The 15,954-nt window shown below is 37.6% G+C and overlaps 1 protein-coding gene across 9 annotated transcripts; it reads left to right on the plus strand.

Moving 5' to 3' along the window:
- The first annotated feature begins 4,482 nt into the window (after positions 1-4,482).
- LOC105050234 (protein cornichon homolog 2) lies at positions 4,483-15,747 on the plus strand. 9 transcript variants are annotated; one of them, XR_833001.4, is made up of 6 exons: positions 4,483-4,900; positions 8,597-8,778; positions 11,593-11,715; positions 12,428-12,504; positions 12,802-12,894; positions 15,280-15,747. XR_833001.4 is itself a non-coding variant. In XM_073262158.1 (6 exons), exons 2-5 carry the CDS (start codon positions 4,826-4,828, stop codon positions 12,869-12,871), a joined length of 450 nt encoding a protein of 149 aa, XP_073118259.1. In that variant the 5' UTR covers positions 4,561-4,578; positions 4,703-4,825; the 3' UTR covers positions 12,872-12,894; positions 14,843-15,022. The 9 variants fall into 9 exon arrangements, 4 of the variants coding, with proteins under 4 accessions (XP_010928476.1, XP_010928475.1, XP_029121975.1 ...); XR_012143457.1 differs by having other exon boundaries at positions 15,298-15,747; XR_833000.4 differs by lacking the exon at positions 15,280-15,747 and adding an exon at positions 14,843-15,022.
- The last annotated feature ends 207 nt before the right edge of the window (positions 15,748-15,954 follow it).

The following is a 15,954-nucleotide window of genomic DNA, read 5'->3' on the forward strand; positions in this document are numbered from 1 at the left end:
CCCTTCTTTCCTGATTCAGCCCCCACCTTCGGCCCCAGCACCCACCGCCAAATGGCAACACGCCATGGCCCCATGCGGGACCCTTCCTCCAACATCCCGACCTCCCCATCTCCTGTTTGGACCACATCCTTTGGGCAAAGGGAGTGCCCCACTCCGGCATCCTCTGGGCACGTCATCGTGGGGTGGAACCGGCCGCACTGGAGACACACTCCATCGATGTTTTTCCACACGAAGTGCTGCCACGCGGGGCCATCCGATCCATCGATCAGCACATCTAGCCGCAGCAGTTGAGAGAGGTCTGCCCTCACACATGCGCGTGCAAAGCCAATCCTTCTCAGCTCCATCGTGCATGCATCCACCGCCACGAAATCACTGGCAAGGTCGAGGATGCATCGAGTCGCCGCCTCCCCCCATAACTCTACCGAAAAATACAGCAAGCATATCCATACCAGGACAAAGCTGATTTCTCTTTCCCTCGGGTAGAACTGGGATTGCCAAACCTCCACGGCCAACCACCATCCACGGTCGACCAAGCACGAGATCCCTCTTGTCGGGTTCGAAGAACAGCACTGTTAAATGGCCAAATCCCCGAACTTTCCTTTTCAGCCCTGTAAAGAGCTTGAACTCTCGCTCCACCACCTCCATTGCCACCCTCCGGCCGCTGAGGATCTTAGCCACCACCGCACATGCCCTCCACTTCTCCTCCTCAGCCTGGACGACCTCCTCCGGGAGGCTAACCACCTCCGGAAACCATCGCCGCAGCTTCTCAATTTCTCCCAGCAATGGTTTCGATGAAGCCCACATCGGGCGTCCAAGGAGCGCCCTCTTTCACCCATTTCCCTAGTGAGAGCCCCCTTGCGAGCTCTCCGAAATGTCGTCGGGGTTGCTCCCTATCTCTCCCGCAGCTCCCGTCCGCCGCCGTCCAGTCGATTGCCGACGATCACTCAAAAAGCCCCCACATCATAAATCTCAAAGCACCAACGGATCACAGCACGCAACGGTCACTTATAGGCGGTTCTGCCATGTTTTCTTCAGCGTATACCCGGTTTCACTCTTCTATGCCATTGTGTTTCACTCTCCTATGCCAGTGTTCTTAAGCTAAATACCCAGTAATGACAAAGCCCTTCTAATTAATAAACTGAAGCATGTTGGAGCAAAAGTTCAACACAAAGTCTGCTAGTTTCCTTCCTGAAGTTAACAATACAAGTGCAGTACCAAGAAATGGCTGTCTTTTTGGCTTCATGAACTGAACCTCACGGGATTGGACCCAGAAAAAAATGGCAGCAAGTATAGATGGAAGAAATGGTTGTCTTCTTTCTTTCACGAGCCGAACCGCACTGACGGACACAGAAAAAGTGGCAGGTATGTTTGTCTGTTAGCCTTGCAATCCCCCGAACAAATGGCAATAACACACACACACACACACAGTAGCATTTAATAACCAGTCCATCTAAGAACTGGCCCCGGACGTGACCATTGGATAAACTTTCAGTATTAGGCACAAATGTCCCTGTAAGTCATGGCAAATGAAATAAGCCATCTATATTCAGACAAAACAAATCATGGCAAATGAAATAAGCATCTATATTCCGACAAATTCAGAACTGGTTTCTTGAAGCATGAACGAGATAGCAACGGCTCATGCATGAAAGCAGATTAGTCCTCCCAGCTATAATTCTATGTACTTTCTTTTCGCAACACTACATCGTGTGTATATGTATATTTTTTCAGGTTGGTGGTAGTTAAATAAGAATATGGGATTCGATTCATTTGTTTCTGAAGGAAACAAAATCATTTTCCAGTCCAAAAAGTTAGAGAAGTAGAAATTTTGAAAACAAATAAATATATACTGCCCAGAATGTGAAGATGAATTATAATATTATTATAATAATCTAGGGGCTTATTTGGATAATGCCTGCCCACAGAATGTAAGACAGTATGGGAAGTTCTGTTGAAGGCCTCGGCAAAGAGAGTGAGCATGGATTCAAGTCAGAAGAGATCCAGGATAAAGAAAAGCCCAAAGAAAGGGCACAGGGAAGCTATAATATATGATTTCAAAGAGCTTACAGTGGATGTACCCATCAAGGTATGAAGATTCGGGCAATCTACCATTACGATCGATATAGATCTGTTGACATGGTAAAAATATTCTAAATAGAAACAATGAATCATGACCTTGCAGATAAAAACAGTGGACCAATATTAGAGCAGGCTAGCTGGTTGAAACACTTTAACTACTTCCATTTTATTTACATGATGCTTATGTTACATTCGATACTTACTACATTTTTTTCATATTGTGGGAATGTAATCATGGATAAGAGTGGCAATATTGATAATGGTCATTAGAGATCCATGTTTGTAATGGCCCTGCTGAACCTTGATGATAACCTTCATGACTAAGCCATGGATATATTGAACATTTCCATGCGCTAGACAATCCATATACCATGTCTAATATGCTACATGCAATATTTTTATTGGAAAAAAAGGAAGGCCAATCAACAAATGCCACCTGATCTATATGATAGCATAGTGAACTATGAGAAGGGAGGTTGTCATACTCATGACAGGAAAATATTATGTTGCATCAAGAGAGCATTGTTTCGAAAGGATATGCCTTCATGTCATTTTTAAAATCTTGTGTAACGGAAAATTTCTTGATACTTTTGGCTGGTAAAATGATATCATGAGCAATATATTGGGCGGCCAGTGCATTGTTCAAGTGATAGGTAAAGTTCTCCATGTGATGGGTTAAGTTCTTAGTCATTTGCATTCAAATAAAGACAATGCATAAAGGCATTGTCCGTATGGTATAAAAATAGGTCTTAACCATGCTTTTTGCAACCGAGCACCATTTCTATCATCTCAGCAAAAAGCTACTGTTAACTAAATGGCAGCCAAACAATATTTTAACTAGCCTTGTGGTACCACCCCTGTTTAGCTATTCAGGAACCAAACAAAGCCTTGGCAAGGAAGTTTGATGTTCGATGTTTGTAATATTGATTATTGAGAACTTTGGGCATGAATACTTTTGGTTCCTAGGACAGCTTGCCAAGCGCATTCTGTTGCTTGCTTTTCTGGAGCTAAAATTGCATATAGTGTAATAAAATTGTTGGAGAAAATTAAGTGGTGTTCTATATAGAGGTTAAACAACTTGCAATTTGACCATGCTAAGAGGTGCTAATGAATTAATTAATATTGTGTAGACACATAAAGATTGAGCCATCAACTTGATAATTAGGTTGGAAATTTAAACTCAAAGCCAATCCATTTATCAAATGAATAACTCAACAGGACAATACCAAGATCACTTGCTTAAAACAAAAGTGTTAAGCCTCTTCATTCTCATCCATATTGGGGTGATACCTCCCCTCTACTTCCCCCACTAGCTGGATCGCACCAATTCCTTGTGCTCCTCTTCACTTTGAGTATTACTTTTTCCTTGTTGGCTCCTTTTGTCTTTCAAGATGGTCTCTTCCCTTTCACTAGTAACTTTCACAGCAGTGGACCACATCCTTTTGTATCCCCCATCATAGCTAAGATGCCGCATGATTCAACCACACGCCCAGATTTCATCTTCTAGAGGAATTTTGAGTTTAGACATGGCAAATGCTCAAGCCATTCGATTCAAATTAGACTTGGATAATAGATGATATATGTCAGACATTTATTAAGAAACATACAGGTCAGATCTTCAAGACATTTGCCTACCAGGTATGGTGGAACACTTCATATTCTAGTACACAAGCAATTTGCTCTGCAGCATTAAAAATGTAAAATAAATCAACATACTGTACATGGAAATCCTTTGTATGGCCAAAAAACTCTAAATCTTGATGTTTCCTTACAGGTGCCAGGATTTAGTCTATATATAATAAAACTAACTAATATCTATACGGACATCCAAACGTCGGAAATATATATCTTCTAGCGAGATTATAAGGACTTGTATTATGAAAGTCTAAGAAAAATCTTTGGTTGAGACTTGGGAGAGATGCTGAAAGGAGAGGGACTTTTAAACTAAAATGTCGTAGGTAATCATGAAAAAAAAAACAGGGATTACTTCATGATATGATATAGTATTATACATAATTTTTTTTTTTGATAGAAATATTATACATAAAAATTGTCAGAGAATGAGAGCCCACAAAATTGTGCCAAATCTTGGTTATGTTATCTCCCTTGCCAATGTACGCAGCTACAAGCATATATTTTGATTGTATTTTTTATGGAAAAAAAATGGTTGGTCTTTTTTTATAATGCGAACTGCTATATTATATCTTACATCATTTTTAAAATACAATATTAGGATTATAGTTTATGTGGTGAATAAAAAAATAATTTTTTATAATTAACGCTGCGAAAGAAGAACGATCTTCTTTGATGTGAAAGGCACAATCCGTAACCAACGCGTGCTCTCCTTCCCAACATAAAGACATATGCAGTGCACATCAATCAATATGAAACCAACATGAAAACCAAAAACAAATACTAGGAGAGATCTCAAGTAACATCTAGGAATCGGAGTCAGCACTTTCACAGGATTGTGCCTCGCCGCTCTGATGAGAGGGAAAGGTTCTTTGGACGCTAATCTAAATTCTTTAGAATTACTTTTATACTTAATCTTCATTTGTGACAGCGCAGTTATTAATTATAATTATAATATTTTTTGTTCCTAAATTATTTTATCATTGAAAAGTTTGAGCTTCTCTTTTTCCGGAGTCCTCTCCCGGCTTCCATACCTCGCCGCTCACTCCAAAGCCAAGGCCATCGCGATGCGTCCTTCGCCTCTGTTCTAAGGCGGACGATCCCGGAAGACTCCATGGCCTGGGAGCTTCTCCTCTGGCTGTACGCCTTCGCCTCTGTGATTGCTCTCATCGCCCTGACCGCCTATCAGGTGATCTCCAAACCAAATACAACCCTAGCTCGCAGTGCCAAACTAGAAATGTAGAGCCTTCAAATCGAACTATATTTACGTATTTACACCCCAATCTCTCACTGAAACCTTTCAAAACGTTCGGACATACGTTTTATTTTGGTAAGGTTTGGTGTTTACGACTGGTAGAGGGTTTGGAGGAATAATTCTTTCAATTTATGGCATCTTTTAGCAATAGAAGATTGTTTTATGGTGGCTGATTGTGAAAAGTCTCCTTTTTTATGCGCTTTAGTGGAGTTTCTTGGGAACCAGACGAGTGTATTAAAAACTTAATCATGATCTTCTTAGGAACAATGCAAGGACATTCACTTCCTGGAGGCAATATCAGGACACTGTACTTTATATAATCTCCAAAACAGTTATGTGGTCATTAGAACACAAATGAAGCCTTAGATTCGTCTTCTGTTCATCATCAACGTCATTGTATTCCTTTTTTCCTAAAAGGGAAAAAAGGAATTGGATGGGATGTTTTTTAACGCAATGGATGGAATTCTTTGGGTGTGTTTACTGTAGAGGTCTGATAATTTGGGATTTTGCATGTTTTCTGATTCTGAACAATTGGGTGATTGTCTTTGTTGTTAAAATTCATGAAATTTCTGAAGGAATCCGCAGAATCTGAAAGTATACTCGAACATTTTCTTTAAACCCGTGATTTTCCTTCTTCTATGAGGTTATATTCCAAAAGGTGGGGGAATGATGTTATTTTATTTATTTTTGGTGGGTGGGGCGGTTGTTGTTGGTCTTGATTTGGATATGATGACATGAGACATGGAACTCACGGATGCATGGGAGGTACCTGTGCCTTGGTCCAGTCTTAAGCAAGGTCCAAAATTTAGGAAACACAAATATAGAAAAGAAACATCTTTAAACTTTAATATACACTTCAGCCTTATTCTATTCAAAAGGTTGCTCTTATCATTAAAAACATTAAGAATTCGATACCAGTTCTAGGAGGTTACAGTCTTCAGTGCATTCTTAACAATATCAAGCTTTTTGTTTTATGTCTTTTCTCACTGTTTGTGCACAGCTTCTATGGAAAGCAATTAGTGGAATAATTAACTAGAGCGTATATTTAGTCCGACCAAAGAGCGTCTGTTTCCCACACCAACTTGATTTTTTTCTAAAAGGTTGGTAAACAATATGAAAGTGCAAGATCAAAACGACTCTTTATGAAATATGTTCACTAACTCTTGGAGTTTGTTATACTTTCAGCCCTATTATTGTATTAGAAATACTTTCTTAAAGGGGTTATATCATCTAAGTTTAGTTCTTGCCCGCATTTCACCAAACTTTTTTCTAATTTTAAGAATACAACTGAAGCCTAGCAACCTATCTCCACTTGGCACTGAATTTTGCCACTTTAACATTCCTTTGGACCTGCTCGATGGCTTTCCCTGGATAAAATCATGATTAAATATGTCGGCAACTTGTCTTGTGAAGGTTTGGTGGTTATTTCTTTTTCATACATGCAAATCAGAGTGTTATTTTTTTTTTTTTAAAGAAATTTGGATGAATGGAATCATTTTACTTATTTTTTGTTCATGGGGTACCCAAAATGTGTTGATTTAATGGTGGGTATATACTACTTTTTTCAAGCTGTATCACACTATTGTGAGAAATGAACAAAAATTAGACCAATGTCCCACAACATTGTGCATTGTTATCATCAGCATGAGTCTATTTTCACCTTCATGTCAATTACTAAGATATAGGTTGAGCATTGTTGCCATGCACATTGCAGATGGTTTGTGAAGGTCATGAATTTCTTTAGTGTTCATCATGTCCACCAATAAAATATGTTTTGCATTGTGGATAAAGTAGTTTGCAAGACCTTATTTAACCCTGTTTTCTTAACCAGTAAGCTGTTTTTCCCCTTGATCTTGAGTTTGTAGGGGATTTGGGAGCTAGAGAGTGGGAAAGGTGGGCTTGTCAACTTATGCTGTAGAGCAATCATTCACCAGCTTCAAGCTTTTCCGTGCTCTTGTTTATGAATGTAGAGTGTGGGTGATTTCTTGTAGTATTCTTTTATAATCCTTTTTACCACCTTCATCCATATGTCATGTTTGGAGGTAGGTTTTGGATGGCAGGTTGCATGTGTGATGGAAGAATCTGATATCTGAAGCAAGTGTGCTATTAGAAGTGGATCCTGGGAAATTGCAGTATTGTGCCTTTGCAGATATCCTACTAACCTATTATGATCAAACCTCATCTTGAACATCAACTATTAATTGATAAAATGCCGCTGATTCTGTTCCCAAGCTTGACATTTATTTATTCAAGTGGGTGACTTAACAATGCATATTTTGATGACAAAAGGGATGCATGTCCTTTCTTCTACCTTTGTTGCAAGCATATCTTGCAAAATATCATCATCTGTTATGACATTTTTTGTAGTAGATTTGAGCATTCGAATCCATATGAAATTGTTGATGCAATATATATCTAAAACTGTGATAGTAGATCAGAACTATTTATCATGTTTAAATTATTTTTACTTGAGATACTCAGAAACTTCTGGTAACAGATATAAGCTCATTTCTTCTAAACAGTATGAGGCTATGAGCATTACAATCATAAGTTCATTAGACTTTATGCATGGAAGGGTACTTATGCAACTTATTATATTATCAAAAGTACCGCAAAAGATAACCTAGGTGAGCGGGGCATCATCTCTGTATAGAGTGACATAGAGATGCCTGTATTAAACTTGGAAAAATTTTGTTACAGTGCATTCACATTATCTTGGAATTCTAAATAAATCAAAAGCCAAAAGATGGAAATGTTTATACGTCAAAAATCTTTTCTTTAAAAGTACTCCTAGAAATTGCGATAGTCTTGATCTTTTCTTTTTTTTTAGAAAAAGAAAATTATATAATTTAATATAATAAGGATGAGACATGGAGCTTTAGCAGCATAAAGTCACATATGGTGCTTTCAAAGGTACCCATCATTAATTAGTTAAGCCCCAAAAAAACTGTCAACATGTTTTTGAGCAAAAAATTGGGGCACGGCCTGTTGCATTTTACAAAGAGTAAAATAGAATTAAACAGAATTACAAATGCTTGAGGTCCTCTAGTGAAGATGGATCTTCTAAAAGTCTTATCTAGAGGAAGCAATGTTCATTTTGATTTAACAGGTTTTTTTTTCTTTTCCCCACAAGTTTTGGGACTGATATTAGGGATTCTGCTACAGTCTACTTTGATTTTGCAGTTTTTTTGCTTAAGCCTCTCACACATACAATTTTGTGCAAGTATGGAGTTTGGGAGTTGATGTCTAGCTTCCACACTGCTCTGTTTGTGCGTGTGTATGTTAGTTTTTTGGTCTCTTTGTGTGTACATGTCTATGTCTGTAACACAATTTGGTATAAGCTTCAAGATTGGTGTTTGATGTCAAGTTTCCACACTGGTTTCACTTAAAACCTCTCTAGTACTTTATTTGATAATTTAATGAATCTAGATGAGTGCAATCTTGATTTTGTTTTTGTTCATGAATGCTGCATAATTGGATTCATTTTATTTGGTTTCCTAATACCCTTTGTGTGTGTTTTCTGACTGTTGGTGGTAAGAGTGGGATGCTATTCTTTATAGTATTTTATATATTGGCTAATTGTTCTTTTTGTTGACGTTCTTTATTTTGTTTGTCATGGTTGTGAACCAGCTTGTTAACTTATCTGATTTGGAGTTCGACTATATCAACCCGTATGATTCATCATCGTGCATCAATGCTGTTGTCGTTCCAGAGTTCATGGTTCAAGGAATCTTATGTGCTTCTTTCCTCCTAACATGGCATTGGTTTCCATTTCTGATAATGGCACCCATCACTTATTGCCATGTAAACCTGTAAGCATTATCTCTTACCTTTGCTGTTGCATGAATTAAACTTCTTTTAGGCTGTGCGTAGCTACATTTATACATATCTGTTAACTACTAATAAGAATGTGGAATTTGATATATTTTCTTCAAAGTTTTATGGTTACTTTGCTGATTAAGCACTAGCAGATCCTTAAAGTTGAAAAATTTGTATTGAAACACTGCAAGGGAAACCAGTTTATGGCATCCAATATGTGACAGCCAATGCAGCACAACCTTTTCAACATTGTAACATTAGCTGGGCCCTCAAATGAAATATTTTTACATAAAGTAAGGGTGCAGAAATAATCTAATACATGCCTGGTGCCATGATCTGGGTTCTATATTTGGTTTCTCAAGCCTTCTTTTTCTTGTTCTGTTAAAATTGCCCAATTGGGATAAAATATGATGGTTGACTGTGATTTAACCATGGTTGAAAATGACTAAAAGTGACAAAATGACCTCAGTAACAATTTTGAAGTCTCGATTAAAATGTACTCAATGTGTGTGGATGTCTTTAGTAATTCATATTGAGCAAGATTTAGTTGCTTATTAATGAATTTGGTGAGAGTGTCACTTGCAAGAGCGTTATGCAGTCAATTCATATTAGTCTGTCATGTTTATGCACATAAAGCTTGCACTGTTGTTTGAGATGTGCTTTGGTAATATCGAAAGAAGAGATGATACATGTTCCTACCTTGGTTGTCACCATAGGAAAGAATCTGTAAGGAGCATGGCACACTTTTGGTGGGGGGCAAACCTGCAAAAGGAGGCCAGCATAAGTCTGTCAAGTTTGTATTTCCAAAATGGAAAAGGAAAACAAAAGAGATTTATTATTGGTGATGAATATTCATTCAGATTCTACAATCTTAAAAATGTACCATAGCATTATGTTTAGGACAATGATTTTCTTATATATTGACATTTTGCCCATACGATATTTTAAACTCCATTTTCTTTTTTATGGTGGTTTGCAAGCATACTCTTCTGTTATTGTTATTACCAATACTAGTGTTATTAAATTGTAATTTATTGTTTATTAATGACAATAGTATTCAGAATCTGCTAAACCTGCAAACAGGCCCAGTTTAGCCGACCTGAACTCAGTTCTTTTTAATCTAGACTGGACCACCAAACCCATTTGCTGATCTGGTTGGTTCCATAGTAAAGTGGTGACTTGTCCAGTCAATGGATGAGCCTTGGGCCCAGTATATAGCAACCTGAGTGATAGTTTCTTGATGGCCAATTTCATGTACTTAATCACTTAGTTGCTGGTTGGTTGGCAAGTTTTTACTAAAATAAGTTTATAAAAAAAATTAAAATGAATGATCTTTACAAAAATGATTGTTTGGTTGTTTTCCTTAAATCTGTTTGGCTACAGCTAGCAAGCCATAAATACTTGGAAAATGAGTTTTATGAAAAAACAGGTCCTCCCCTCTTTTTCATGAAATGCATTTTACAAAAATCATGTTTTAGAAACAACTAAAACAACTACAAAGCCCCTTAATCACAGGTCTAGTCTAGTTTTGTTGTTCCCTTGTACCTGTGCCCTTATCCCTTCAAACATTTTTCTCCTAATTCCTAGCATTTGGATCTGCAGAGTATGGTTATAACATTGGTTGGAGCAAGCATTCACGAAGAATGAAATGAAGTTTATACCCATGTTTATATTAATTTATGCTTCAAACTATCAGGGGACTTGTTCCTTTAAGCACAGATTTATGTGATGGCGGCATGGGTTATGCTGGCAACTGGCTGGCATAGCATACACTATGCAGAACTCAAAATAAAGGGACTTACAAGCCATCTTTTAGTTAAAAATATATAGTTTAATAGGTGCTGTGCCAACTGATGCTGCTACTAGCCTGGCATGGTGTTTTCTGCCCACCATAGACTGCCATGTGCTGGTACTTGAAACTCCTCTCAAACGGTATTCATCAATAACTCTATCTGACAAAGAGGTTCATGGACATGTCTTAATGCTAGCTCTTAATAGTTCTTTAAACCAGTAACAAGATCTGCTTAAGTTTGCCTATTGGTCATAATCGTTAGAAGGAAGATATAAACATTATGATTAAAAGGGCTTTCTAGACATTTGGCACTGGTTTGCTGTGTATGATTGAATAAAGATTTTTCTGGGAGCGAAAGAAAGAACAAGCTTATCTAGAGTATCTACCAGTAGCCTTAAAGCTTATTTAGAACAGCACAAGATAGCTGCTGGGTTTATGTCCTGTAATACAAATTTTATTGAATGGCAGCAATAATCAATTCTGCCTCTATATCAACCATGCGTGTTGCCTAAGCATGATGTAAAGTTTCTTCTATCTCTATTTGTGCGGTTGGAGAACTGCTTTCCTTTCTTGTCAGGGTTATCTTGACATGGAGATAAGATTACTTGCATGTGTAGATCATAGCTGCAATAGACAAGTTAAAACAAATTTTCAATCAAGGCCTGTTGATTTACTATAGATTTAATGAAATCCAGCCACAACCAGGATGCTGAGCCTGTTCTAACTCAAGCTTGAGCCACCAGAAAGCAAGATTGAAACTTGTCTAGGTTGGCTAGCATTTTGAATATTGGTTGAGAAATTGGACTTTTGTTTGTCTGGAGATCCAGTTAACATTTGATTTGGGACTTTCTTTTTTCCTCTTCTTATTGTACAGGCAAGATAATTTCAGGTGTCATAAATATGCCAACTCATATGAGGCTGATCTTGTATCTTTGATTACATTTATGCATACTTCCAATTTCAGTCACTAGTTTTTTTATTCATACTGCAGTCTTTTTCTCCTTATTTTTTTCAGGTTTATGAATAGGAGACATCTTATAGATGTTACTGAGATCTTTAGATTACTAAATGGAGAAAAGAAGTTCAGAATAATCAAGATCTCTGTCTACTTCAGCATATTCGTGATAGTCATTTACAGGTATGCTTTTACTCAATCTGATTGCTTATATACTGTATTCACCGGAAAGTGATGTGCTTAACAATGTCTAGTTGTTTCATATCAATTGTGAAAGCTATCATTCGCTATTATCTCTGGAAGTTTTTTTCATTATCATGTAATTCCATACGTAATGGATTGTAAGGGACCAGATGGGGATAGATGTTTTAGGGGGTAGAAAGAAAATAAACCAAATGGTCCTTGTGAAGCTCATTGTCACTAGGTGTTTTGATCTCCATGAGAAAGATAGTAACTTAAAGTAGTATTCCAAGATGAATTGTGCTTACATCCCTCTGTAGGTCATGTGGCAGTTTACGTTATCTTTAGTGTCACTAGTGCTGCTTATTGTCCAATCAGTTCATATGAAAGCAGATATTTTGACTTCAATCAGATTCTTTGTGCACTTGGAGTCTTCACATGTTAGATTTGTGCTGGAGGTGGACACTTCCTTGAGATTATTCTAAAGCATTTTTGTTTGGTTTAGCATTTTTGCTCAGATATGAAGTTTATTTTTTGAGTATATTACGACATATATTTTGGGGACACATAACTTGAGATCCATGGGCTTTTGTTGGGCCTTGGGAACAAGGATCGAACTGTCTGTGCTCCTATTCCTGCTTTCATTTCCCACTCCAGTCGAAATTATGTTGGGCATAACATTCATTATTCCAGTCTATGCTTCTGGTCTTTTAAGGTTTTGAGGACTTTGAACGCTTTCAAACATATTCTCTTGCCAATGAGGGGCCTTTGCTCGTGGTAGATTTCGATAAGGTAACAGATTTCATTATTGCTTCTCCAATCAGTTTTCATCCATCTTAATCTCAGAGTGCCAAAAGAAATTTCTAAAGGCATCCATTGTATTCTAGCATATATTAATAATAGGACGAGTATTTTTGTGTTTTATTCAAGGTATCACTTCTTTATACACATACTAGTGCATCGTTTTCTTTAGTTCTGATAACTTCAGACTTCAATTGTTTCACTTATAGCTGCAGTTCACAGAACACATGTTTGGAGCATTGGTTTGGTTATCAGTTTGATATATGTTGACTTCCAAATCTTTTGCAGGCTTGTGATGTCTGCTGTTCTCTTACTTATGGATGAAGGTTTTGGTTCTCTGGAATCTGGGATTTTTTAAGATTCTCGAGTTGAGATTGTCAGGTACTCATCTTCTTGCATTTGTGATGGATTTGGCTAGGTCTATTGTGCATGGAAAGGAAGTTTCTTTTGGTCTGTACCTGCAGTGCATGTGAAACATGGTGATGTGTGCCAGTGGCTTGATTATACTGTTTTTCTTCAATTGCTTACTTGAAATGTACTGCCTGCCTGCATCTCAAATTTGTTTTTGTTGCACTAGTGTCCATCTGAATCTTCCTTTGCCACCGTGCAGTGGAGCTGAATCTCATCCATCCTTGTGATATTTAGCAGCATATTATTTTAGTTTCTAAGCATGGGACGTTTTAATGCAAATAAAATTCTAGCCATCCTACTTTTTTGTTGGTGGTACTGAATGAGACTAGGCAAAAACAAAATTTGCCTGACTACTGCAAACAAGCCTTACAAGCCAAAAGCGGAGCTTATGTTATTTGACAGAACTAGTTAAATGATGTGGTACACCATGCATTTTTATTCATAGATTTTGATATGCAAGGCTTCAAACTTGTTATGATGGCTTGAACTCTTTGCAATATAAGAAGGTACTTTGAAGAATAAAGTACAAACTTTTTTTAAAGTGTTTCGAAGTGGTTATAGTGTTAAAGAAAAAAATATATCACAAGGTATATCCATTGATACTCCTCAGTAAGAAAAGGCATGCATACAGGGAAGTGTGATGCTATATTTAAAGAAAATAGTTAAAAGTTCATTAATATTACTAAATTACAGAAGAGTAAATAAATGGTGATATCAGTTTTCGAAACCTGCATTTTGTATGTATAGATATAATCATCTGCAAACTTTCTTCTGATCAATTTGGGTCAGAGTAATTGATCCTTCTTTTTGCATCTGTTCCTATACAAGCAGAAAATCATTTGAGTTTGAGACGTGTCTTTTAGCTATCTTTGAAGCACGTCACACTAATTTCTTCAGTGTCTTTGTTTGCCTCCCTCTCTTTTCCCTACCTTAAACCTGAATTGCCAATTGCCTTTACTAGAGCTGTCTGTGCTCTGTTATGCACTAACTAGTACAAACCTTGTTTGGTAATATTTTTGTACTTCATTCTATGTTGGCACTTGGCACCACTGACCTCTCTTAAGACACATTTCAGCTCTGGTATTCCTCATTTACTGTAAACCCAACTCGTCATCCTTGCTATGTTATGCACATCTAACACCTGTGGACATGTAGGAATGGCTAACTTAGGTGTATACAGGTGCTGAAATGCATGGTAAAGCATGACTTAGTGATCCATCCGTTGATTACTGCATACATTTTCCATAGCACCTTAGAGTTTTGTAGACTTCTACCTATGCTTCTAGCGATTGTTGAATAAATGGTTTTTCAACCAGACAATTTCTTATTGTACCTTTGTTTGAAGGTACCAAAACCAACTGACTTTTGATCGATGTATTGTAATGCATCTAGAACATATGCATAATAGTGTATCATCACTTGCATCACTCACCATGCATTTTAGCATATAGGGCAAGCATAGACACACATAAAAACATGTACTTAAAATGCCCATTCCTGCATGACTTCATATTCCAAAGCTTTGATCTTTGATTCTAAAGCACTATGTTATCTGAAAGGGCAATAAGAGATTTCTAATGTGCATGGATAGAAGACTGTTGCCTCTTAATCCGAACCTGAAGGATGATCAAAGATGAGTTTCCTTGACTGAATGGCCTGATCATGAAGTGATTGCTATTAGTGCTTTCTATCTTTGTGCTTCTAAAAATCAGTCCTATTTGAAATGAGCTAATACCACACGGGGACACCTTAGATTTATAAATCAGTCAAATTGTTCGGACTATGTCTCTTGAATTTTGAGGCCTGTGTTGCTTGTTTACTTCTTCATCATCCCTTTTGTCATGATAGTAGTAAATTCATAACTGTATCTCGAGCATTTGGAGTTCTAGATGAATAAAGTTTAATCACTATTCTGCAGGACTTCCATGCTTTATCCTAGAGAATCCTCATTTCCTCATTTACAGAAATCTGGTATGTGACTACTGGAGCCACCATCACTTGGGGGTGTTGTCAGCTATTTTGTACACTATTGAGAGAAACAACCAAAATTGATGACAGGCCGCATTTGACGTAATATAGAATGTGTTCTTGTATGAAATTAGTATTTAATTTTTTGTTGTTTTGAACCATTACAATTTTGCACATTTTGATGGTTATGTTTGATTTTGTTGCTGCTTCATCTTCAAACTCATGAAACGCAAAGCTTATTTAGCCAAGAAGATTGTTCAAGATGTTGATCATAGAGTTCTTGTTTCTTCATTTTTTGGTCCATAACAAAATCATGTTAAACAGCAGATCATATCATGTTGGTTCCATATTTTTGCTCATCAATCTCATATTTGCTTTTCCCTCAAGTGCTGCTCCTGCTTGCAGATGGCAAAGTGGGTCTGATGAAGGTCAGACTTTGTGATCTGGAACGTTGCAGGCTGCCGCTGGGAGAGGAGGGCCAGCCGGGCGTGTACGGGGCCGAGCGAGGGATGATGTTTTGGAGAGATTCTAATTTCTCAAAGGGAGAGATTATAGAGAAGAGAAGTGGAGGGATAAGGAAGTAATTAGCATCCCCAATCTCTAATCTTATAATGCTAAGACTGTGTACTGTACAGTAATTTTTTCGGAGGGATATTTAAGGGGCATATATTTGTCTCAATTATTTTCGGTAATCTGGTTGCCGGGTCTGGTACAAATAGAGGGTAAGGAGCTTGGCTGTAATTTTGATGTTCTACAAGGGGTTATATATAAAAGGACCTTGTTATGTATGAACTAGTTCCGGCAACGCGCCCGCGGCAACTAGTTGAAATATAAGACCGGGTGTTTACTACTCTATCAAGCACGTTGCAACTGTAAAAACATCCACATTCCTTAAAGATAATTTGGAAATAATTATGCTTCATGTACCTCAGCACAAACTAGATTGTTTGCTTGACCACTAGAGGTAAAATTTGAAATTTGGCCCCTAAAAATCACCCAGATATCGCAAAAATCCGTTTTGGCATCGTTTTGGTTATACTCAGGACGAAGCAGCAGTCCTTC

The sequence above is a fragment of the Elaeis guineensis genome, chromosome 8 (genome assembly GCF_000442705.2).
Source record: "Elaeis guineensis isolate ETL-2024a chromosome 8, EG11, whole genome shotgun sequence".
NCBI lineage: Eukaryota > Viridiplantae > Streptophyta > Magnoliopsida > Arecales > Arecaceae > Elaeis > Elaeis guineensis.

Bases quoted from the DNA above. Each gene is read 5' to 3' on its own strand.
- LOC105050234 (XM_010930174.4), top strand. From the start codon at position 4,826: ATGGCCTGGGAGCTTCTCCTCTGGCTGTACGCCTTCGCCTCTGTGATT. The intron at 4,901-8,596 runs GTGATCTCCAAA...GTTGTGAACCAG, and splicing joins TCGCCCTGACCGCCTATCAG to CTTGTTAACTTATCTGATTT. The intron at 8,779-11,592 runs GTAAGCATTATC...TATTTTTTTCAG, and splicing joins ACTTATTGCCATGTAAACCT to GTTTATGAATAGGAGACATC.